The following is a 26216-nucleotide window of genomic DNA, read 5'->3' on the forward strand; positions in this document are numbered from 1 at the left end:
AGCTTCACAGCTAAGATTGCTTACAACACTGGGCAGCAGGCTACAAGCCCAGGAATTTTGTTTCTCTCACATTTTACAGTGTGACATTCACCCGAATGCGACTAACAAGTGGCTCTATTTACACACTAGATTTTTACCAGCAGCATTCACAAACACAAAAAACAAGAATGTATGCAGCTGTCATTGTTTTGTTTTGTATCTGTCTTCATTATGCAAGATCACTGAACCATCTGACTCAGTGTATTCATTCAAGACATAGAAATGGCTCTCAACATTCATATCCAAGGAAGTGAAGAACATTAGGCGTTTTCACATCAGCCCGATGTTTCGAAATAGCGTGCTATTTTCTGACTTGGGAAATAGGAAAATATCTCGAGCTTGGATTTTTATCGGGCTGATGTGAAAACACCTATTTTGTTTGTCTCCTAACAAATTGCACTGGAAGAGATTCTGTCAAAAAAAAAACAAACAAAAAAAAACAACAACAAAAACTTGTGCCAAGTTTGACTTTGTCACATATTCACAATGCATATCACTTGAATGAGATTAGTCATTGGTGGAAACAAACTGAGTTTCACTACCAGAGATGATGGCACAAGAATCAACATGTTCTTTTCTTTCTTTTCCTCTCATCCAGCATTTATTATATACATGTACATGTATGTTCCTTTTGTCATGGTCTGTAGAAAGATCACCTTTCACTCATTAGATTGTTTATCCTACAAGTTGCTGATCACTCAAATTAGTCAATTTGGAGTTTGGAACATAATGATCTTGAAAAAAGTCTGTCTTGTCAAGTTTCTTGGCACAAGGTTGATTATCTGACATATATTTTAGTATCAGACACCAAATCCTGTTGGCATGGTACCACATATACCTCCTCTGGAGAATGTTGGCAGTTTATTGATTAAGTGATTTTAACTCTCTGCAAACTTGAAGAATTACAAGCAAAATATAACAGAACTGATAAAAAATTATTCCCCACCCTTCTTCTTCAAGTCGTAACAGTATTCATCCAAAGTAATTCATCTATTTATAATGTCAGATTGTAAATTCAAATTTAAAAAAAAAACCAAACAAACTTCATCTACTTCCAAAGGGAGTAGTATTATGGACATGTTTCTTTTTTTATTCCTGCCCCTCTCCCATTACACACTTCTGATGCACTGCAGAATTTCAATGTTTACAGCTACCATTATTCTACATCTAGGAGGTGCAGGACTGCTGTGATTATAAATGTAATTCTGCCAAATTATTTTTCTGCAATGAAAACCAGAATGACGGCACATCTTAGATAGTCTGGACTAGGATAAAACAACAAAATCGTACTACAAGATGTTTTCAGGGAGAGGCCACGGAGTAATTAGACCGTTCCAAGTCTCATGCAGGGAAAAAACAAGGAAGACAATTAAAACTGAAAGGAATTACAAATGTGTACCCGTGGGGAACATGGTGAAACTCTTGATGCATAGACATCATTTACAATTTCCTAATCATGGCATATCAAAGACAGAGAGACAACAGTCAAATGAGCATACAGTTCTGAACTTCACACACATGTCACACTCACCATTCAATACATGATACACATCATAAAGGACTGGTACACATCATTACAAAATGCTACAATTGGGACTAGAACAAAGGGCAAACAGACATATTGCACTGTCATATTGTGTGGTCATTATAGTGTGCAAACTGCTCCCCAATTTATGTTTACCTCAAGACAATGTACATTGTATGTTAACATAGTCACTTTTCCTTGTTGGGTACACTGTGACCCAACAAAGAACAGCAAATCACACTCCCTGTTCTCCCAGTAAGTACTTGTAAAAGACGAACTATAGAATACCATCTTCCAGTTATTCCATCTCTACATGCTGAAAGAGGTTGGAATGCAAATTATCACCACTACAATATTGTTTACTAATATTTGAGCTTGAGCATGTCATTTGGTCTATAGCTTTAAGACAGTAACGTTAAGACCTGAGCACCACTTTTGCTGACTCAAGGAAAAAAACGATGTATTTGCCATGCAACAAACGGAAGGGGGATGACACTAATTTGATGTGATTCATCTGGTTGGCATCAACATCATCCCATCTGCCAAGAGAGCACATGAATGTGTGACTTATTAAACATGCCATCACTTGCCCCTTTCCACATCTGTCAGTACACATCTGTAGCTGTCCATTAATGTATGCACTTCACTGCCAATAAATCTTGATACAAATATCAATTCTTGAGACACATGAGAGGCCTGTTGGGTGTGATAAACCATTACAACTGTGACAATTCTGGGAAACTCCATGACACACTGAATAGGAGCAGCCAAATACTCTCCTAACTAAGGAAATAAATGATTTAAAGGAATGAACTGTTATCATCACTGTCATTATCACCATTCAATAATTGATATCTATTATGAGTACCTATTTATCATATCTTTCATTACAAGCATTATCATTACCTGCATCATCATCATCCTTATGAATTAATGTTATTCATTCTTCTGATTTTTGTAAGACAGTTTCCCCTACAATTCATTGAAAAAAATTCGCCATTGTACAAAGTAAATGTTGTCCTTCGTTATGTGTAAGATGCTGTCTCATCTCCTCCTATACCAGTTTACGATGAAGAAGAAGCTGCTTCAGGGATCATCTCATCAAGGTTCAGGGGTCACACTGGTGTTAACATACTGTAAAAGCTGTTAATTTTTGTGTTCAGATATTTTTGCCAATGAGGTAACAAGCATTTTTAGTGAGATGTTGTTTTCATGATTTTAAACCGAGGCTATCATTGTGCATTAACGCCTGTCCGTTCATTCAGCTACTTTATGTGATCAAGATCAGGTTGTAACATTTTTGCATGCTATCAAATTTTGGGACCCAAAAGTGATTTATGAAATTCACTAAAATTGAAAAAAAAAAGAAAAAAAAAGAAAACAAACAGCTCTCAAAAGTATTGTATGATGCCGACACTCTACGAGATTTTACAACTGCAGCAAGCATATAATTGTACTGATATATTTGATGAAATGATCGTAACCATAGGTTGTATCTGCCTTTGTTTTGGAGAGTTAAGAAAGCTGGTACTTGGGTCACCTTAATACATTCATAAAGCAACATCCTCGCATTACACAAACACATGTGCACATTTCTGTCTGCAGACTGTGACTGCATTCAATAATTGACAATGAATGAAGTACAATGCTTATGAATACTGGCAGTCCATTCATTTCTGTATATATCAAATTGATACCCTGGCATTGAGATGATTGTACGAACAAGCCCAGAATCATTAACTAGTGTGTTGATTGAACCACCTCATCACTCAACCCTAGGTTTGATCATTGGTAAGTTTAAAGTAACGAACTGCTCACATAAAAGCATTCTACAACAAGCATGATGTCATGGTTACCAACAAAAGGAGCTCTCCCAAAGCGAACCAAACCGTGCCAGTCCAAAAGTGGACCACCTCCTGATGTGGTCCAAAAGCATACAGTACCTTACCGCATCTGTTCTGCGCCAGAGAGCACTCGAACACAAACTGATGAAAAAAAAAAAATGTACCCAGTCATTAAACATTTCTTTTTCTCATATGTCGTAGCATTGTCCTCATTTCTCCAAGCTACAGAGGGCACACACAGATTAGCACAGGTGGGTCTTTCATTTGTCCAGAATTATTGCAGACCACAGAGTGACAAAATCTTTACACCACGCGACAGCATATTTGACACTGACGCCAAACAGATATCACACAAAGTCACAAAACAAGATCTAGTTGTCACAGGGGAAGTGGACTCTTTCAGAGCTTGGTCAATGAGAATGTAGAACTGTGTTAACTCTAGAGAGGCAATTTCCCTATCTACCTCAATGTGCATCAAATGCAAAGAGTTGTGAATCTATATTTCTCAAAGCAAGCCATCAAACACAAGCTAGAACTCTGCCTTTGGTCATTACCCAGGTAGCTTTCCTTTCAACATTAGTTTCAGGTTCCGCACTGTGGGCCCGTCACAATGAAATGGTCGCGGGCTGCTGCGTTTTCCAAGGATGACTTGCTGACAGATGGAGCATCCTACTCTCTGCATGCCTTTATCCTCCCCTAGCACAGCACCTTGATATCTTTCATACATGTCTACTGATTCTCCCTCGGCTTATTTGAGACGGTCAGGATTTCCACTTTCTTGGAGTTCAAGTCAATGTACTTCATTGTACTGCTGCAAACTACATACACAGTCTCCTGATCGGGTTGAGCTCCAGCCAGTGTAGTTAGGATGTCTCCTGTGTCATGCACTTCGCAGCTCCCACATTACTGCAGGGAGCTCCCCTCTCAACCTTGGTGGGTCCACCTCAACCTCTCCCTGTAATCGCAAAAATGCAAGAAACAGTGTGCACAATAGGTCACACTAGTAGCAGCTTTCCTCAATTGACCCCGTTGCTGTTTTGGCACAAACATACACAAATTTGCAAAGTGTATTCAACTTCATCAACAAAGTACAAGCCACGCTTACAGGTACTGAAGAAACCAGTAGAATGATTCCAAGATAGAAGACTGTCAATCAGTTGCAATAAATACAACTCAATGCAAGAATTTATTTATTTTAAGATTGTTCTGTTTCACTAGTCACTCTTCCTATGACAACATTTCTGAGGCCAAATGGTTTTGAGCAGTATATATTATCACCATATCTAGAACCTAAAAAGGAAAACAATACAAAATATACAAAGACAAAAACTATGAACTATGGTGTTCACTGGAAATTCACCTTGTACATCTATGGTGCAAAATAAGTCTCACGTATTCACAGACTTCTTTGATTAATTAACATCTTTAAGAGAAGGGCATCTCTAGGTGTCTGACTAGAGGTGAACATGCCTCTGGTTTGCTTACCCTTTTTTCAGATTAATGTTTGATAATCAAGGCTATGTAGCATCTCTGAAGTCAAGCACCTTACTCAACATCAGCAGTGTAATGTTTTGCATGTCATTGATGATGCTTTTGCCAGCATTTGTTGTTTTACCTGTGGAACGATATTGCGGTATATTCTCCTCATGCCGACTCGCCTTCGTCCATTTTTCTTGCTCTTTGCTGGTGCTTCCTCATAGAACTCATGCGCCACCTGACCATCTTCATCTATATACATGGAACTTCAAATTATCAAGAAAAAAAGAAAGAAAAGAAAATGAGTACAACGCTGTCAAATAGGTGTTAGAAATATCTAAAAACTTGTTTGTAATATAGGAATATGAATTTGATCTATCCCAATCATAGCTTTTCAAAGGAATGATTTGTATGCTAACGAATAGCATATATCATCTGCTCTCACACTATATTCAGTATTACATCCTGTGTTAGTTCTGTGACACTGAAAGGACCTACCAGCATTCACTCATGCAGTGCATTGCATTCACTCTAAATGATCCATTAATTCTACTTCTAGTAATAGCAGCCATATGGCCCTGGTTATCAGTGCAGTGATGGTTGTTATCGTCATTGTTTTCAGTAAATTAAGCAACTCCCACCTTGTGAACGTGCTGGCTATAACTTTCAGAAGGTTCAGAAGGTTCAGAAGGTTTTTCATCTTGATGTTCACTTTCAACACTGTATACAGTTGTAGCTGCATAATTTTGATATCTAGCTTCCACATGTTGTATGCCCCAATGCCATCCCCTTTCTCTTGTGGCTGAAGCCTTTTTTATGATTAGTGCCAAATAAGTCTACTGTACTTCAATCCAGTCTGCTGACTTTCAAGCAAAAGTCAGTTTGAGCACCTTCTATTAAAGTTCTACCTAACTGCGAGCAGCCTGCAGCCTAGCCCCGGAGACCGTGCCACCAGGCGCGGTCCTGGCGGCTTCCCCGCAGTTTCGCTTATGTGAGAATAACGAATAGCTCCCCTATTGCCACATGCGGCGACTTCACAAATAAACAATAAGTAAATTTCGATAATGAACACAGTAACAATCAAAATTGAAGTACAGATTACTTCATTGGCTTGGTTCTTCTCACCAATTCATCTGGAAACTGCAAAATTTTCCACATTTTTTAGGAGTAAGCGACCTGCCCCAGTGAGGAGAGCCTTGCTGTCATTTTGAACGTGTATACATTTGCACGCATCTACGCATGCGTAAATAATGACGTCATCGGTAGGGAAGCTCAAGGATATGAATAATGCATAATTACTCAGTGCATAATTACAAGGTGAAATGAATATGCATCAAACAGTTCATTTTCAATGTTTGCAATACTGTAGTACAGTACTGTAATTTTTATAGTTGTCTCGATTATATAATCGTATTAAAAGGACAAGTTAATGTTGATGCTTTTATTGCTAGTATTTTCGCCTGTTTTTCTTTTTTCCTTGTCCCCCCCCCCCCCCCCCCATCGGCCGCATCGTCGATGTACATAATACTAGTAACATTGTAAATGAATATTCATGAACTCAGTGTGAAGACCTAATTGATGTGCATGATCAAGACATTTTATTATTATTTTGTAAGCGATTCAAGCAGCATTACTGGAACACATTTCTTCTGCGTATTAAGGGTACGGAAAAAAAAAATTGCAGCAGCATGTTGTTGTTGTTATTTTATTTTTTTTGCGTGTATCATTCATTTATGAATATTTACGTCTGTAGCAAGTAATACGTAGCCTTTTGTCAAGGCCCTCTCGCTATATGGTGTGGAGAGCCCAGCCAAGTGGGGTAGCACTGTGCGCTCGGATGGACTAGCTTTGCTCGTCCGTTCGCTCTTCCGTTACAGCGAGAGGGCCTTGACAAAAGGCTAGCAATACAGTTCAAGTATTCTGTGCGCTTGTGCAAGTGATTGTGAATTCTGTGAACATCGGTGAGCTGCTTATAAGACATCATTTTGTGCATCACAAGCAATGAAATGCATCAAACAGTCGCCGATGATAGTCATTTAGGTTTCATCGACCCATGTAAGTATTCCTAGTAGTTTCTGTTGAAAAATTAAGGAAATATAGCGCCGCAAAGGCACCCGTTTGTTCAACATGAAGATCTGGATGGGAGCACGGCGCAGCCACCACACGCAGTGTGGCGGCTGTCGCAGTTACCTGCAGCCCAAATGCGAAGCATGCACTGCAGCACCCCAGGCCAGGGTTAATAAGCATGATAAGGCATGCCTATATGAACAGATCTAGCGTAAGTTCTTGTCAATCTTGATCCCCTCATTGAACAGCATTGTCATTGAATCAACGTTTCAGTTGACAAGAATTCAGTAAGATTGCAGACTAAGCGATAGGAGTCGACATAATCCAAACTAACCCCGCGCCCCCGGGCGTTCCTTCCCCTTGTAAAATTATTTACAATTAAAATTTAGATACTGTGTGTGGGGAACTACGCGTGTATGGGGCTGGTCGCAGTAATATTAATTCCAAACATGCGTTTACTCATCAAAGCTATATCTTGCAGCTACCTGTCCCATATACATAAATCTTGTACATATATCTTGCAATTATTTCTGCTTACCTTGTTCTGGTTAAAACAAATGGATTCGCCAATTTCCTCACTTTGAACGGTCTTCCATTCTCACTGGCTTCACTACCGCTATCTGTGTTGTCATTTACCGTCGAGTGGCCGTAACCCATGTATTGCGACACCGGCGAAACAACCTTCTGCATAAGCGACGATGACCTGCTGCCCATTGTGAGGTAATTTGCTGTAATAAGGCGCACTCTTTACCTCTAAGATGTGTTCTTCATAATCTTCAAGAAGGAATAATGCAACTCTTTCCCTATTTGGACCTGATAATGACTAAATCAGGCATTATACATTACGTTTCTTAACGAGCTTCGCACTGTGAGAGGTATTGGTTAATCATACACCTACGATTTGTCTATGGTATCTTTCATGCGCGCAATTTTATCTTCTCATTCAAAGCTCCGCGTTCTGGCACGCTTGGAAAGAATGAATTTTGACATTGAATTCTGATGAAAGCAAAATGTCTGTAATGTTTATGCAACAACATTCCCTTTCATGGCACGCATAAAGATTGGGTATTTAATTCAATGGAGGTCGAAAGATATGAGCGGGATACAGAGAAGTTATAGATGATAATTTTATAAAAAGTAATATTTCAGATAAAAAGAACTGTAGAATCTTCGCGAATGTCGGACCTAAATGAAATTATTGGTGACATCTTTACTGTTCACAAGTTTTGATGAGTGTGGTGGCCGGATGATGTTATAATGGCGCAAAAGTTTACTACTTATGCTCACTAAATTTCATTGGCTTTTTAAGGCAAAATCATAACTTTGGCATCATGGAGACTTCAGACATCAACTAATTGAGAGTTGGCCTAACTGTTAACTCGAGGAATCTTTAGGTGCTAAATAGGTCCCAACATAACAGCCTATAAGGGGTCGGAGAAAGAGGGCGTTAATTAGATGAAGAAAATCAGTTCGTTTTAATTGAAATCATCTTCACTTCGATCCCATGTTTGTGTTAGGCATTTCCGCATTACATGGATAAGCAATCGGGTAAATATTTTTTTTTTGTCAATTTTGTGTTATTTTCGACTGGATAATGATAATTTAGAATCACGGGGAGTAATTTGTGTGTGTGTGGGGGGGGGAGGGACATTGCAATAAGAAATACGAAATCAAATAAAAAAAAAAACCAAAAGAACAGCATCCACAGAGCGGTTGTATGAAAATATGAAGTGGAACTTTTAATTTCCATAGCTTATCTTACGTCCCAAGCTTATGACCCGGGCTCATGAAAGTACAACTGATTATGTTTGTTTGGCATATACTTTATATGACTGTGTTGTTTTTTAGTAAGAAAAGTAAACGTGAAAATAAGTTGCGCTTTTACATTCTATATTAATACCAGGAATAATGACATGTTCTTATCTTCTTGGGTGCCCTATCACATGAACAACGAATTTGATGTGATGATCAGCCTCCTAAAATATTGACAGTATACTAAGCATACAGTAATTTTTTAAGTGCCAAAGTAGCTTGTCAAGTTAGAGGTGTTATGTTCAAAACATTTTGCCAGTCACTACACCATTAGGTCTGTGGTGAGGTTACGCGGGCGTTATAGACCCTTTGCACGTAATTTCTTAACCATCGTAATGGTTAAAATAAAAATAAAAAATGGAGTGATGAGCTTTCGATCCTTAGCAGAATCTTCATCAGAATGACAAGCATAATAAGGCTAACACATTCTGTCTCAGGATAGACAGAGCCTTGAAGTCTCCTAGGATAGAATGTGAACAGCGCCCTCTTTCAGTTCGTACTGTACAGCAAGATGATTGTGTGCGGACAGTGGTGCGGATGATGTGAGCATGAAACGAGGTTTCTTCGATTGCATACTAAGCAGTAGGCCCCTATACTCGACACATAATATTCGATGGAAGATGAATGTTTATCGAATATGTAGTATATTTGAAAATAAACTATGTTTTCATGAATAGCTCATTCAAAAACATACGTGTTATATTGTGCAGTCTCAGTTTAATAGTTTGTCTTGGTATTTCTTGCTTCCAAAATAATGATTTCTCACGAAATCCACAAAATACAGGCAAAATCTGTATGAACTAAAAATCGTTTTTGTTTCAGTGAAATCTGTGAACACACTATCTTGTCACGAGCATTGTTTTCATTTTCAGTAATTTATATGACTTTGAACGTAGTAGTCACACGGCCATATGCTGACAAGGGATCAAGAAATTAACAAAGGCAAATCTGCGGAAAGTATTTAGCTGTTTTCTTTGAAGGAGAGATGCTATGGTTACATCCTGTTAAGTATATATTGTAGCGTTTCGGAGCCAGGATTTCCGTGTTGCTGTAATAGTAAGTCTATCTATCTTCTCTATATACCAAGGAGCTTGAGCTTCTCGCATCGACAGCATTTCTTAGATCTTTCTCTCATTCACTTTGCACTCTTATCTCGGAAAATAAGGGACTACAAGACTCAATCACTTCCCGTCAATCAATGTGGACACGTTATTTTCTCCAGCTGCTGTAATATTCACATTTTTGTGTATGTCAAAATCTCAGGCCTCCCCATTTCTACTTCTTTTTCTTCTTCTTAAAATTTTCCTGGATGTACGGAAGTTTAAGGAATCAAAAATGAGGTTCTGCGGAGATGGAATCACAGCACAATAATGCAGTCGAACCCAATCGATATTATGTTTGATGCCACCATGCTGCACACAAAATTGTTTGGAGTATGTGCCAAACCGGAGCTGCCCCACATGGGAAGAAATACGCGAATTTATAGAAATTGCGCAAATATTGCTAAATTATACCTCATAATAACTCGAATATGACAATGTCTGGATACTGCTGTGATATATATCAGTTTATAAAGAACTATATTCGAAGATAATACATATCACATTATCTATTTCATTTGTCAGAATTAGTCTGAAAAGTGATAAATTGGCTTTGGCAGGAGGATACAATTTTCGAACACTTTCAGTATACAGCTCAAGATTTACGTTTTGTGCACATATTGATGGATTGACTTTTTGTGTCATAATAGGGCCTATGCTTTATCATTCTAATTTGATTAAGTTCAACTTCTTTATTGTTGAATCTCTTTAGATTACTCAGAAAGATGGCGGCATCGAACCCCAATCATCATAATATAGGCACTATATTATTATAGGGCACCTGTGACATTGTTTTGAGCATCCATATAGGGAAAAAATGACAGCTGTTTGATTAATCACAGCAGTTGGAACTTCATCTCTTGAACCTCACTGTTGGAATCAGCGGTATGCCATCATTGCTCAAACATTCAGATGAATGAGGTTTACTTATAGACAGTAGAGGCGTGCACCCGTAGCAACATAGGCTATCACCTGTACCAACAATTCACGGCATACCAATAGGCATCTAAAAGGCTTTTGTGGCCATGGGAGGAAGACGTGATGGATGAGACATTTTTTTCATACAACATTATAAACATGGAATTTTCCTCTCCATGGCAATATATTCAACCAGAAGCTGAACCTCGTACAGTACTAGTATAATTCTTGGAAAACTACCGCTCGTGTTACAAACACACAGCTCTCACGCATACACACACACACACACACACACACACACACACACTAATACACACATCCAAGTCATTATTAATCTCCAGGATCTGCAGGAGGCAGAACAAACTGAAGACGAAGGAGAAGGCGGAGGAGGAAACGCAGGGAGAAGAGTTGTTAACATCAGATGTCCATTGATTATAGATGTCGTATAACTTGCATCATGCCCCTCGTACCTTTAGGATCTTTAAACTTCAATTTTCTTCCGAACAGGACATTTGGAGGTATGTACCTATTAAAAGGTGAAATGTGTCGATCCTTAAATTAGACGGTGTGGCCAATCTGTTGAGAATGAGAAGGGCGTTAAGTTGTCTTGAACACTTGGGTTTAGTGGCAACTTAACGCCCTTATCATTCTCAACAGACGTATAATAATATCATTTTGCTTCGCGCTCGAGCACTATACTATATATTCAGACAGGAATTCGATTCTTTGCATTCTCTCATCACTGCAAATTTATTTTATGAGAACAATGTGAGAATTAAAGTGACTTTCAGGATTTTGTGAATTTGTGTGATGTAGTCAGAATTTCAGTGTACGATTTGAGCTTAATGATAATTTTCATACTAAGCCTTAATTGGCTTTAAAACGTTCACACGGAATAAGAGATGCGTAATTTCTGAAAGTTACACTAGTGCGTTTGTCGTCACCTAAATTTTAAATAACTAATTGGTTGGTTGTCGATAAGCGGCAACATAAGACTTGAAATATTACATGTTTTTAGGGTTTTTACAAAATACTGTTGTTCTCAAATATTGTGTTGCTCGCAAAAACTTTCGTAATTTTGGGAGCGATGGCTCAAAGGCATAGATTTTCATACCGGAGAACTGTTGTATAATAGATCGCAGCTCAGCTCCTTTGATGTTTTATTCACCATTCTTCTTTGTTTCTGTCACCATCATCGTCATCATCATCACCATCATCACAGAGCGAATTTCCAGTGGTGAAAGGGTAAAGGGTGCTCTTAATCACCAACTCGCCGCCTTGCACTGTGTATGCGATGCATTAAAGACATAATTTACCATTTTCAGATGAAACAAAAATCCAGCAATATTAAATAGTGCTTTAAAATAGTGCTAAAATGTGAGTTAGGGATAGAAACAACCACTGTAAAAATTTGAATCCGTATTATCGATGTTAAGTATTGTTAAATACACAAAATGTGAACAATAGTTGTAATAAAAATGTTTCCAGACTAAACTGTCTACAGTTAAGGTTTAATGAGAAAAATACTGATATCTCCTTATATTTTAGGCTTTATTACAAAAATTGTATATGGTAGGATGTTTTGTGATATTAACAGACCTACATATAATGCATCAAATGTGATGTCTTGAAAAAATAAAATAAAATCACTGCTCCCAAAGGTAAACTGGACCCTTAATAGTCAGAGATGCGCAGAGATCTTCCCATTTTTCAACTTCCTCTAACTCTATAGCTTGATACAATCAATCTAGACCTAATGTGTTCATGTACCTGAATGAAATACTGCTCGCAATTCTTGTCAAAGTTGATATTCTTTCTCGGGCGTTGCAAAAGAATATACCCTATCCTTGTCGGATCTTCTCAAAACTGATAGTCAAGACTCGTTTAGATTCGTTCTAATAACGAGTGTGTAGACCTATATGGCATTAACATGGGTCGTTTTTATCCGAGATGTATAATGAGAAACAATATAGCCCCGCAATGAAATTACTATAAATAGCGAGGAGAATTCAAGAAATTACTATAAATAGCGAGGATAATATAAAATGATGATGCTGACCGCAATATGCCTGGTATTGAAAGAAAAGAAAATGAATTTATTGTCAAATTAAAGTTTAAAGGTTTCGTTTGTCGGCGCATATATGAATAAGTGACAAAATCCTCTCCATATTTTAAATCGAACAACAACAGCCTAATATTTCTGCAGTATTAGTTCACAGAATATGCTGTGGAATTACACCATATAAAGATTAACTTGTCACTTTGGTGCCCACGCTTATCCTCGGCGAGGGAGCAAAGCGACCGAGCGGGGGAAGGTGTGGCACGGTAGGGACTTTTTGCAAAAACACGTACAAAAGTCGCGTTTATAGAGCATTTAAAAGCAAAGGGAATTAAACATAGTGAAAAAAATATCAGTGCGAAGTACTATGATTAACACGGGGGGGGGGTACATTATTTTATGTGACGGTGTGAGATCCTCGGCGAGGGAGCAAAGCGACCGGGTTGGGGGGGGGGGGGGAGGGGGAAGGGTGTGGGAGGGGGATATCCCCCTCCCATGCACGGTATAGGGACTTTTTGTTTAAAAAAACAGTACAAAAGTCGCGTTTATAGAGCGTTTAAAAGCAAATTTCTAGGGAATTAAACATAGTGAAAAAAATCAGTGCGAAGTACTATGATTAAAACATCCGGGGGTACATTATTTTTTGCTTCGAAGGGCCCATACGACTCTGGGCCCCATCATCACTATTGTGGCACTACAATTAAAATCAAATTCGATTGTATAGCCCGAAATATAAAGTTTTTCCCTTCCAAACTGAGTCTTTGGAAATCTTTACCCCTTCCCAACCCCTCTCAATTGGGAGGGGTCACAAAGGCCACTGTCATATACCACTTTTAATTGGAGAAGTATTAAGCCTATCAAAGCACACTGGGCTGCATGATTCCTGATCGAAAAAAAAAGCACAAAACAAAACAGAAAGATGTGTAACATCCTGGATTAAATGGGCAGATTGTTTGTAATTCGAGAGCTTCTTCTTCTTCTTCTTCTTCTTCTATAATCTTCAAAGGGCTATAAAATGCAGCCTATCACGGAGATGAACACAACTTGTGTGCACGATGAGAGGAGGGGTGTGGGCTTGATCACAAGATACGATTTTAAAGTGGGTCATTAAGAGTTCCTTGAACTGCTCAGATGAGACTGCACAAACTACAGAGTTTGGAAGTTTGTTCCACTCAGGTATGGATCTCTGGGCAAATGCAAATTTGTCGATGTTGCCCCTATAGGGCGGTATGTTTGGAAGCACATGTCGTGATTTTTCCTGGTTTTAGACGAGTTAATGGTAAAAAATGTATTTGGATGAATTGCAACAAGGTCGTTCATGATTCTGTACACCATATAAAGTAAGTCTGCTCACAGTACATCTTGAAGATAGGCTGGGCCATTTCTACTTATTGATCATGCTGGTCACACTGCTCGTTCTTCTATAATCAGCTGTGACAAAGCGAGCTGCTTGGCGTTGAATCCTTTCCAGTTTTTGAATATCCGTGGCCATCATGTGGGTCCCAGACACTACAGCAATATACTAGTAGGTGAGGTCGTATAAGGGACTTATAAGCTGCCTCCCTGAATGACTGAGGGAAGAACCTTGTGTTACGCCGGATGAAACCAAGTTGTTGATTAGCTTTCATGGAGATTGCTGAGATATGTGATGACCACTTGAAGTCATTAGATAGAGTGACACCAAGATGTATATCCGGGAGTCTGTGCTACTGCTGACTTCCCGGTATATAGGCATGCAGTCATCGGCGAAAAGTCTGGTTGTAGATGAGATTACTTCGGGCAGGTCATTAATGTAGAGAAGAAAAAGTGTAGGACCCAAAACGGGACCCTGGGGAACACCTGAGGTGATGAAGGAAACCCTGGATGGTGGCACCTTCTATGACTACAGACTGCTGACGGTTGGAGAGGAAGTCTTGTATCCACATAAGGTTTTGGTTTTGGATTCATATTGTGTATGAGTTTGAATATAAGGCGTTTGTGTGGAACCTTGCCGAAGGCCTTTGAGATTTCCAGCATGATCATATCAACTTGCTTCTTCTTCCTGTATGAATTGGCGAGATCATCAGGAATGTTTCCTTCTGAATCCATGCTGACAGGAAGAAAGGATGGAGTAGGTGTCGAGATGTTTCATCACAGAACAATGTGTTCTAGGGTCTTACAGGCAATGCTGGGTAAGGGAATACGGTCTGTAATTTTTCGCCTTTCTTGAAGACCGGAACAGCATGGGCCTTCTTCCAATCCTTGGGTAGTTCGCCAGATTTTAGTGATTGGTTGTAGATATTGGAGAGAATAGGGCTGACTTCAGAGGCTACCTCTTCAGAAGGATGGCTGGGATGTTGTCGGGACCAGTTGATTTAATAGGATCAAATCCTCCGAGAGGATTTTTGTCAACACCGTTTGCATGAACAACTATTTCCTCAGTAGATGGATACTTGGAAGGAAGGATGTTAGGTAGGGGAGTGTCTGGTTCAGAAGTGAAGACTGATTCGAAGTGACTGGAGCCTTAGATGTTTGTCTTTTCTTGACTAGAGGCTTTAGGACATCCTTTGTGGAAAAGTTGTTGAATACCAGTGGAGTCCTGCCTAAGCCTTTTAACGTATTGATAAAAGGCTTTGGGTTTTTCTCTCAAACTCATTACCTCATTTAGATATCTCCTCCTGGCAGAACGGAGAGATTTGTGAACTTGGGATCTTAGTTTCTTGAAGAGGCTCTGGACAGTCCTCCTGCATCTGGCTATTCATAGCTCGTTTGTACGCACGGTGTTTCTGTCTGATTTTACCTTTGATCTCTCGTGTGATGTAAGATATATGTTGAACCTGGTACTACTCATCTTACTAGGAATATGCTTTTCTTTCAGATAAAGCAATTTCGATTTTGGCTTCCCAGTTCTGATTAACAGCTGAGTATCAGGATGATTCTGAAGTATTCATCAGAGAAAGTTAATAATTCCGATCTAATCTTATCGAAGTCAGTGAGCATGTGCTTTCTGGTACTTGACTGATAGGCCTACTACATTGAAATCAACCTGAATAATGGAGCTTATTAAATACATTACATTTACATGGATGAATAATCAAAGAGTAATGAAAAAAAAAAGAAAAAGCAGAATGGAGAAAGAAACATTATTCAAATAGAGGAAAATGCACTTCATCAATGATACCAAGAAATAATTGATGGATGAATGGAGCCACAAACCATCTACATATTAAACTCCTTATGCGGTGTTTTCTAAAAATCAACATCTTGCACGCTCCTGCGTGACTTTCGATCAAACGACAAAAAATGAAAGACAGGTGTCTATGCGCTCGCCTAGTGTAGTACCTCCTTGTTTGAACCAGGGAGGTGATCTCACCTCCCTGTTTGAACTAAGCGCCCTGTGCCTTAGTACACCGTGTGTACAATGCTGTGACTAGTTCATAACACACAACACACGTGGACCGCGATTTCATCAGAGTGGGATTTCGCCATAACATCGCGGGGTATAAAACGGGAAGCGCGTGCGACAACCCATGCTACACACTCCCACCTCGATACGACCACCAATCAACATTATTGTACCGGTACGACCAGTACTAGTGCAGGAGTGGAGGTCAAAGCTAAAGGGGCCATATATGCACGTACGTAGCTATACGTTCACGTGATTCTAGTAGTATTCTATACCTTAGATGCTGTTGTATTATAGAAACAGTTGTTGCGATGGGTGCTGGTATCATCTCTCAGTTGGTACTTTAGGACCACTAGTAACGTTAGTACCTGGTAGTGGTTGTAAAATGAACAAGTAAGGTTTGTTCAAATGCAAGTACGGATACCACAGCCAATGCGTGCTAGAAGCAGAGAACTGTGTGTAACCTGTTGTAAAGCAATACGCCATACTCTGCCAGCCAGTGACAGTCCTGGGGACCGTTTCATGAAACTTTTTGTCGGTGATTTACACCGACAAATGTTAAAAGCTACTTAAATCCTTGCGTCTGATTGGCTGATAGCAAATTTGTCGGTGAAAACCTCCGACGAACTCGTTGATGAAACGAGCCCTAGTCCGACCACTACATAATCCCGTCGTCTTGTGATCATACATCACATCACCGTACCTTGGACTACAGGAATGAATGGGCCCAGGCTGTGATTGACAACCGGATATAAACTCTACGAAGAAGGTAGGAATCTATTCTGGCGTGGTTGATTTTGTATGTGAAGCGTGGTCAAACAAGGAAGGCTTTGTGTTGGAATACTGCTAGAAAAGAACCTTGCTAGATCCTATGTGCTTCTTTTCAATTCAATTCAAATGATTCTTTTAGTCACTCAAATGGGAGAGCATAGACTAGAGAAAAGACGCCTAATCCAAAGGCTAACCACACTCCATAAGATACTCCATGCAGAACTTTATCTACCACCAGGAGACTATCTTCAGAAGAAGAGTCTAAGAAGTAGAACACACAAGAAGCAGTTGTAACTTTCAGTGCTCATCAACACCATTCGCAGAATCCTTTTTCCCTGAAGCTGTGAAATTCTGGAATGATCTCCCCCAGCATACAGTGGACATCAAACGCAGCATGACTTTCAAATCTACATTTCAAAACTAATTCAAATTGTGTAATTACGGTAACTTTACTCCCGTCCACTCTCGTTGTAACCCAAGTTATACTTCCAGCTCTATTAATCGGTAGAGGACCTTTTGGAAGTGACTAACACAAAGGCAAGGTGCAAGGCACGATTTGTTTCGCGGAGACCCTAGCTAATGTCTGCGTCCGTGAGTGCGAGTGTGTTGTTGGACAAACACGTTGATGTGGGTGACTTCGCAGGACGTAACGGTTAACACGGAAGCTGCTTCTCCGTTGATCCCTTGCCCGAGCCCTGGCCCTGAGGCACGAGGGTGTGCTGTCCGATCCTCCTCACTTCAGTTCGGGAAACCCACTCACAAGGGGGGCCCCTCCTTATAAGTAACCCGTCCCCCTTATAAGTAACCCCGTCCCCCTTATAAGTAACCCCCGGGGCACCCCTTATAAGGAGTCTCCATGCTTTTTTGCAATGCAACGCGAAAATGAAAGGACTGCGGCGGCGGCGCGGCAATGCTTGAGTGCAGACGTGGCGACTGAGTACGTACTCAGTCGCCACGTCTGCACTCAAGCATTGCCGCGCCGCCGCGCCTGGCGACACTCATGCCAGTAATCGCTCGCATTTCAGCATTCGCATGGGTCATTTGACATCGCATTTAAATCCATGATTTTAGATATGATGCCTCAAACCGATTTTGCTCAAATTTCGTGAGTAACTAGGAAACTTGTGAAGCTTTATGGACATAATCAAGCGAATTGCCGCAGTCCTTTCATTTTCGCGTTGCATTGCAAAAAAGCGTGGAGACTCCTTATAAGGGGTGCCCCGGGGGTTACTTACAAGGGGGACGGGTTACTTATAAGGAGGGGCCCCCCTTGTGAGTGGGTTTCCCGAACTGACTTCCCTCGTAGCCCCCTCACACCTGGCTGGTTCCATGATCATGAGTCAGTTGCTCATTCAACAATTGACCGAAAGATCAGTCTGTATCTTGTTGTCGGGGACATGTTCCGCGGAGACTACATCACATAAAAGTAAAAAAATGGTAAGATTCCTTCGCACAGACGGATTTTTATGCCTCTGCCATGAAGTGTCGCCGGAGGCATTATGTTTTAGGGTTGTTCGTCGGTCCGTAATCAATTTTGTGGACAGCGTAACTAAAAAACCATTAGAGGTATCCTAATGATCGAACTTGGTATGTACCAGTATGTATGAGTGGGCGAAGTTGCGCGTATCAACTTTTGCTCAAGGTCAAAGGTCAAAAGGTCAAGGTAAAATGCTCAAAATTTCACTATTTCCCCCATATCTATGCAATGCATGAAGGTATTTTCTTGAAACTTGGTGTATACATGTACTACCAAATAAAGATTCTCCAGAGAGAGCTTTGGGTCGTGAGGTCAAAGGTCAAAGGTCAAGTGAAAATGTTAAACTTTTTTCTCCAATCTCACAAATGGTTCAAGGTATCTTCATGGAACTTAGTACATATGCATGTACACATGTACTGACAGCAGTGATTATCTAGGGAATTTAGGGGTCATGGGTCAACGGTCAGGGTCAACTCCTCAAAATTTCACTATTTCCTTCTTACAGGTTTATGCAATGCCTGCAGGATTTTTCTTGAAACTTAGTGCATGCATGTATTACCCAACAGAGATTCTCTTTAAAGTTTCTTGCCAAAAGGTCAAGGGTCAAAAGGTTAAAGGTAAAGTGAAAGGGCTATTAAAGTTTCACTTCTTCCTTAAACTTATAAAAGGGTCAAAAGTTAAGTAAAAGTCCTCAAATCCCCAAATACCGGCACTCTTAGACAATATAAATACCGGTAGCCATTCATCCAATTCAACCTAGTTCAAGGAAAGTGAACATGCAACACATTTGTTACAAACTTGCCATTTTAATAGTTTGTTTATTATGTGAAAATGTCATCACACATTGTCAGGACATTGTACTATAGACCTATTACTGTAGGAGAACCATGCATTATGGCAGAGGCATACCAGTCGCCATAGCAACATTTCTAGTTCTGTCTAATTCAACAATTGCTCCCATGAAATATCTGCATGCTATATAAAGCCAGACATAAATTCTACCCACAAACCAGGGAAGTACACAAACAAATCATCTTCTGCTGTCGTATAAAAACGCTTATCCTAATCCTCACGTCAAACTACCGGTAAACCTAAAAGTAAAACCTTGTCACAACCTAACTACATATTGTATAGTATACACAACCCTGTCGGTGTATAGAAGTCGCGACAGGGCTGTACCAGTCAAGATCTGAAAGATCACCACATTCTGTCCACCAATATGAATTTTTAATTCATCACATTATGTTTGTTATTTGGACCTATGTATTCACCATCTTGATCAGTTTAATCTTGCATGGGTGTCTGTTATCGATATTGACATTCACAACTTACAACTTACAGTGTAGCATAAACAAGTATCTATACTGTACTCGTAAGTTAGTGGGCTAAGGTCAGACTTGGTGCTTTGCACGACATCTGGTCGTACTAATCACAACCCTAACCCTAAGTCCTTTAAGAAAATAAGACTGGAGCAATTGCGATCGATTGTGAGCAGCCGCATTCTGGCAATAGCACCTGTCTGTAGTACTGGCCTGGCACAGGTGACAGAGACAATCACTAAATTCCAGTAGACCTCTTTTACTAGTGTAGTGCTCTTTCAGCATAACATACCCTGGATAACATATCTTTGAAGTGGGTGTAAAGCCAAACCAAACTTATTTGCCCCTTGGTGTCATCGTAACATGAACTTACATAACTCTTTGGAAAGATGAAATTATTGATCCATTCAAAGAGGTGCAGCCAAGTTTAATGGATCATTTCATCTTTCACCTCGTGAAATATTCTGTCCATTGTACTCATAAGCAGTCACTATTTGTGTACTGTCCTTAGAGTTTGCGTCTCCACAGCTACTGTAAAAGTGGAAATTTTCGCGGTGTTGAAATTTTCGCGGATTTCGCGCAACCAGAAGCTAGCGCGAAAATAAAAGCACGCGAATATTTTTGCGTGCCATATGTTCCCGTAGCTGATGTCTTAATTTCGCGAAATTAAAAACACGCGAAACTCTTCTTACCTGGCCAAGCGCAAAAAATTAGTCACGCGAAAATATCCACTTTTACAGTATATTGCATTGGTGGGCAACTTCAATGCAACCCCACATTAAGCAGTACATACATGTACATGTACCTATCACAAAGGAAGCCAGTTTTAATTATGTGTCAAAGTTGAGGTAAAGCAATCAGTTCATTTGTCACAAGAAAAAGCGGATGTGAACAATTAAATTTGGTTGGAAGTTGAACTGATACAATATGACAAGTACTTTAAGTTTATTTTTAACACATAATGTACCCTCATAATATTTGATGATGCGACACCTTGGGCTTCTGAATGTCACTTTTTCACACCCAGTGAAGCCACAAAAGACAGAAAAGTTAGTAGGAAAAAGAGAATTCAATGAAATGCTGAGGACTGTAGTTTGTCATGTACACCATCCATGCAATTTGCTCCACTCCCTTAATCTATTATGTCAATTATGAAAACATAGAAGTATTCTGAGCAAGACGGCGTTGCCAATTCATTGAGTAAGAGAGTTTGACCTGTTCATACAATTCAATGTAGTACTTTAATAGCAGAAGCTGGAAAAAACACTGTGCTTACTGTGTGATATCTACTGTATAGGCTATTGGATTGGTAAAGTAGTGCTGAAAGATGGGAGAGGGAGGGGCCTGTGGTTCAGTATATATGCTTGTTAAGAAATCAAAATCATTTTAAAGGTTTTGTATAGTTTTGGTTGAGACTTAAAGGACAAGTTCACCTTCATAAACATAAGGATTGAGAAAATGCAACAATATTAGTAGAACACATCAGTGAAAGTTTGAGGAAAATTGGACAATCGATGCAAAAGTTATGAATTTTTTAAATTTTTGTGTTGGAACCTCTGGATGAGGAGACTACTACAGCTTGTGAGTCATAAGCGTACAACAGTATAAAGAAAATATAAAAGAACATTCAACATATTTTCACTCTTGTCGCATAATAAAAGAGCAATTGACTTGCCTCTTTCTAAAGGCAGGGGGAATAATATTACCCATAACATTTATCGGTAACGAGTCAGGGGAATGTGTACTTTTTTCAAAAGATGGAATTTTGTGAAATTCTCTTTATATTTTCCTTATATTGTTGTACGCATGTGACATCTAAGTTATTCATACACTGCAGTAGTCTTCTCATCCAGCGGGTACTACACAAAAACTTCAAAAATTCATAACTTTTGAACGGATTGTCTGATTTTCCTCAAACTTTCAATGATGTGTTCTACTAATATTGCTACATTCTCTCAATCCTTATGTTTATGAAGGTGAACTTGTCCTTTAACTTCAGGTTTTTATCTTTTTTTCTTTTTTTTTTGGTGATATAGTGAGAAACCTCTTATGAAATATGAAAGAGCATGTAATTCCATTAGGATTTCAATGTTTATTTGATGAAAACTGGCTTTGAAATGGCTGAGATATCCAAAACAGAGTGATCTTAATAAAGTGTGGGACCCACCTTTTATTTCGATTGTTTTGTTTTACTTTGTTTTTGGATGTTTCAGCTATTCCAAACCCTATTTTCATCAAATAAACTTTGAATTCCTCTGAAAATAGTATGCTCTGTACTATGATATGTTTTCTTGGTATCTCGCAAAAAAGTTACAGCCCAATTTTCATCTCCACCAATACTTTACCATCCCTTTAAGCATCAGAAGTAAACATTGATTGCTTGTCTTACCCCTTATAGCGGTCAAATGATTGAAATTGGTAAGTGGTTCTGGTTTCTCTTGTAATACTGTTATCACTTTGATCAATAGACACAGAACTTAGGACTTCGTGGATTTTTATGCCCCTCCAGCATAGTGGTGACAATGACGGGTCCGTGTCTGGTGTAACAAATGAAGGGCAAATGCAGACATATAGATGCTAGAGTAGTACATCTATAGGTAAATCAAATGATGAAACACTTTCTTGGGTTATAGGGATCTAAGGATTCTGTTGTGTGACTCTAGACTGCAGTATTGTTGCGGTGGTCTAATAGTGTCTTATAGTACATTGTAACAGCATCTTTGCCTGTTTAGTGGGTCTTTGATACAACCGTATGGGATCAATACAAAGACATGTACTATGACAATGCGTACAAGGTACATTGAAACTGTGGCAGAAAGGCAGAGCTATCTTGTCTTTCTGTGGCTTCCTTGCAGACACAACCAAGAAATATCACTCAAGTAAATGTTCAATCAAAAAGATTGATCTGAATTTGTACCTGAAACATGGCTGCATTTTTTTAAAACAAAATTGTTTAACTCAATTGCATCTCTTGATGAGAAGTCAGAAGAGAGTAAACATTTCTTAAGGGAAGATCTGGACCCCATTTCATAAAAGATGTTAGAATGACAACCCTTGCTGGAATGACAACTTCCCACAGCAAACAGCCAATCAGGAAGCTGTATTCTTGTCGTTACTGTGACAATTATCATTCCAGCAAAGAGTTTTCATGAAATCAACTCTTTATGAAATGGGGCCAAGATGTACAATTTTTGTATCTTGTTTGTTTCCAAAATAACCAAGTAGTCAGTGGTTGTAATATATATGATAAGCAATGTTTTCAATCATACACCTCCAATTGTGGCAAAAGGATCCCGGACGTCCGGTAGTGAAATGGTCAGTCTGTATGTACAGTTTGTACACTGATGGCATGATAGTCACAAGTTCCTTGTCACAAGATTTTGTCTTCCTTCCCTATGCCAGGATACACATTCTGTGTACTGCATACACAGTTGCCTACATTGTACCTACAATTGTATACAGTGTATGTAGCCAAAGGTCAACTTTAGCCTTAGACAAAACAAATGATATTAAGTCGATTTACCTTGTACTAGTCAAATGTGTGATAGACCATTCAGCACATCCCCTCTGTGGTCATTGGGCAGAGGGGAATGTTTATGAGATTACTTCACCCAGATGTTTGTTTCTAGTGTGGATGCAACTAGTATTGTGATGGGGGGGGGGGGGGGGGGGCTGCTGTTGATTATCATTCCTGAGAGGGTACAGGGGTAAAACGTGTATGTGGGGGGGGGGGGGGGGGGGGGGGGAGGTGGAAATTTGGGCTACAGAATAAATTATGGTAGGGATAAGAACACAAATTAATCGGTTATTAGATGATATGATATACACGATTACACTTCAAGACATCTAAAGCTACACCTCAGTCACAAACATTTTGAGCTACCAGTACCAAGTAGACTACAGTATGTACATCCTACATTTCACTGTAGTTGCCTAAAATGTTTTGTAACCAACCCCTGTAATGTGTACCCCTCGGGGAAGAACGAAAACATTGTTACAGTGTTCTAATCACACAAATTTTGTTTTCATTCTTTTTTTTTCGAAAAAACAGCAATATATTCATCTTTCAGTAAATTTTAGTTATCCTATCCCTAACTAATGCCATCTGCTCAGAAAAAACCCCCAAAACAACAACCAACAAACAAACATGCCCTGCCTAACAGTGCTTGATACATGTACATACACCTTGTAAGAGCCTAATTTATCTCCATAAAATGAAATGCTTGAAGTCTATATCCCTTGCCTGCATGGATTATTCCTCAAAACCTCTTCAAGGCAGCATGATTTATTGCCAAGGCTAGAGGGCCCTTATGCCGTGTCAGTATAAACATTAACAGTTTCTATGGCGACCACTTCTAGCCAACCTCTCCCAACATTGTGGATACCACTCATGGAGCTGTCTATTTTATTATGGATTCTTATAGATTTTCAGGTATTGTAAGAAACCTAGGTATATTGTAAAAAAAGTGTGCAAGTTGATGCTTTTTTATTCAAGATGAGTCACCAACTTTGTGAAGAACAAGATTAGACACGTATACAATTCACTTTTTTATTGTGATATATGTAGCAACATTAAAGATTACAATGATTGAACTTTCCATGCTCACAAAAAAAGAATAGAGTGAACATATATAACTTCAGTTTTTTGTTTTGTGTGTGTGTGTGTGTGTGTGCGTGCAAATTGCAATTGGCTTTGGAGTCTAGTTCACGAACATATAACTGTTGTTACGATGTCACAATACTGAACTGACTAACTGCACATTTGACATGTGCCTGCTGGCTGTGTGAGTGGGCGCCAAGTGACAAATGACTTATGTTTTTTTTTTTTTTCTGAGGCGAGTGCAAAATGTCACACAAATTTGATGAGAAATTAAGAAAATCTTACCTTGTTATGCAATTATTCTGGCAATGTTATTTGCCATATTTGGTACTATTGCCTTGCAACTTTCACCCAGATATTGACTACCATTTTCCCGAGTTTTTTAGCTTGATACTTTCTGCCTTTAAAACAATGCTGAACTTTTGATCAACTCGTTTTTCGTTATCAATCAAGAAAGGTAGGGCCTCAATACTTGGCATCTCCATGTGGATGCCCCAACTTTCTGGAAAAGTTAGCTTTCCTGAGCGATTAAATCACATGTCACCTGTAGCCTTTGTCAGATGGAGATATAAGAAAGACGGAAAGGTTATGAGCTGATTCACTAGAGCTGCAAGCTTGTTTTCTCAACCAGTTTGAAGTACTTCATCTGCCTGTGTCAGACCAGTTTGCACTCCTGTACGGTCCTCGTTCAAAGCTATCCAGATGCTGACCTGAAAACACTTCATGTCGTTTCTTTGACTCCCTAAAATTTTGTGTTAACCTAGACCATACCACATGTTGTGGTTCAGGAACTAACCTTTGTTAGAGAGCAGATGAGAGAAGATTGGATCAGTGCAATGTTACTGAAGAATCAAGAGCCTTTCTTGTCGCGTTTTTAACAGTTTGTTGACAACGGCATGGATTTGTGAACTTGTACTCCTTCTCAGAACTGGGGAAGAGTACTTACAATTGCTCGTAACAGGATCTGGAGCTTTAACATTTATTGTGTGATTACCTTCTAAGTTACCCTCTAACTCTAGTGTCACTAATTCTGAACACCACTATACCATGTCATTGTCAGATAAAGAGATGGCCGCCTTTGAGGAGGTGAGGGACATGGATGCCGACTTGCACTCGGAGCTACGCAAGCGGCGGAATGTCTACGTCTCGCGACCTGCGTACACGGAGCAGTCGTTCCAGCACGAACATGAAGAAACCATCAAGGAGCAGGTGAACATTGCCACCCGGGTGAGGAGAGGATGTGGGAAGATGTCCCTGTCATGCAACACAGTGAAAAAGTTCTTCATTTCCGTGGTTCCCATCTTGAGCTGGCTGCCAGAGTACGACCTAAAGGGCTGGCTGCTGTCAGACATTATCTCTGGTACAACAGTTGGTATCTTCAGGATACCCCTTGGTGAGTACTCCCAGACAGTCTTACTTAACTATCATATGCCATACATGGTGAACAACAGGATTGTTACCAACTTCAAATGTAGAAACCCACATCCTTCAAAGTGTCATGACCACATTGTAAAACCATTTTGATATCATAAATTTCACAAGAGCCAAGATTTGCAAAATCAAATACACGTCTACACTTAATGCTTTGAATGCCAATACAACAGCAATTCTTTAAGATTTCATACTGCGAAAAAAAGTTGTGGGCTCTAATTCGCAAAGATTTTATGCTGCGAACATTTCTCGCCTTACAGTAGATGCTGTTGCAGCTTACAATATATCCACAACTTTTGAAGAGAAATAGCCATCTGTATCTTTAACTATCAATAAACTCTGTTGTGCTCATCAACTCATAGGAGTTATGAGCTTTTAGCTGTGAATCAAAAC

At 39.5% G+C, this 26216-nt stretch overlaps 2 protein-coding genes across 2 annotated transcripts in view; one reads left to right on the plus strand and one right to left on the minus strand.

Annotated features, from left to right (window-relative positions):
- Positions 1-3578: 3578 nt before the first annotated feature.
- LOC139719097 (tumor suppressor candidate 2-like) lies at positions 3579-7826 on the minus strand. The gene is made up of 3 exons (XM_071630532.1): positions 7490-7826; positions 5024-5150; positions 3579-4363 (listed from the first exon to the last, which is right to left on the minus strand). The coding sequence occupies exons 1-3, from the start codon at positions 7663-7665 to the stop codon at positions 4289-4291; spliced, it is 378 nt and encodes a 125-aa protein (XP_071486633.1). The 5' UTR covers positions 7666-7826; the 3' UTR covers positions 3579-4288.
- Positions 7827-11196: 3370 nt separating this feature from the next.
- Positions 11197-26216, plus strand: part of LOC139719110 (prestin-like) — a 50420-nt gene continuing 35400 nt past the window's right edge. The window contains exons 1-2 of the mRNA XM_071630544.1: positions 11197-11299; positions 25453-25785. Coding sequence (XP_071486645.1) covers positions 11203-11299; positions 25453-25785 — 430 coding nt within the window. The 5' untranslated portion in view covers positions 11197-11202. The remainder of the gene's footprint in view (positions 11300-25452; positions 25786-26216) is intronic.

The sequence above is a fragment of the Diadema antillarum genome, unplaced genomic scaffold (genome assembly GCF_040938485.1).
Source record: "Diadema antillarum isolate AM-2024a unplaced genomic scaffold, OU_Dant_1.0 scf00000104, whole genome shotgun sequence".
In the NCBI taxonomy this organism is placed as follows: Eukaryota; Metazoa; Echinodermata; class Echinoidea; order Diadematoida; family Diadematidae; genus Diadema; species Diadema antillarum.

Excerpts from the sequence above, each read along its gene's own strand:
- LOC139719097 (XM_071630532.1), bottom strand. The coding sequence starts at position 7,665 with ATGGGCAGCAGGTCATCGTCGCTTATGCAGAAGGTTGTTTCGCCGGTG. Across the intron at positions 5,151-7,489 it reads TTTGTTTTAACCAGAACAAG|TTCCATGTATATAGATGAAG; the intron begins GTAAGCAGAAAT and ends GATAATTTGAAG. Across the intron at positions 4,364-5,023 it reads ACCGCAATATCGTTCCACAG|GGAGAGGTTGAGGTGGACCC; the intron begins GTAAAACAACAA and ends TTGCGATTACAG.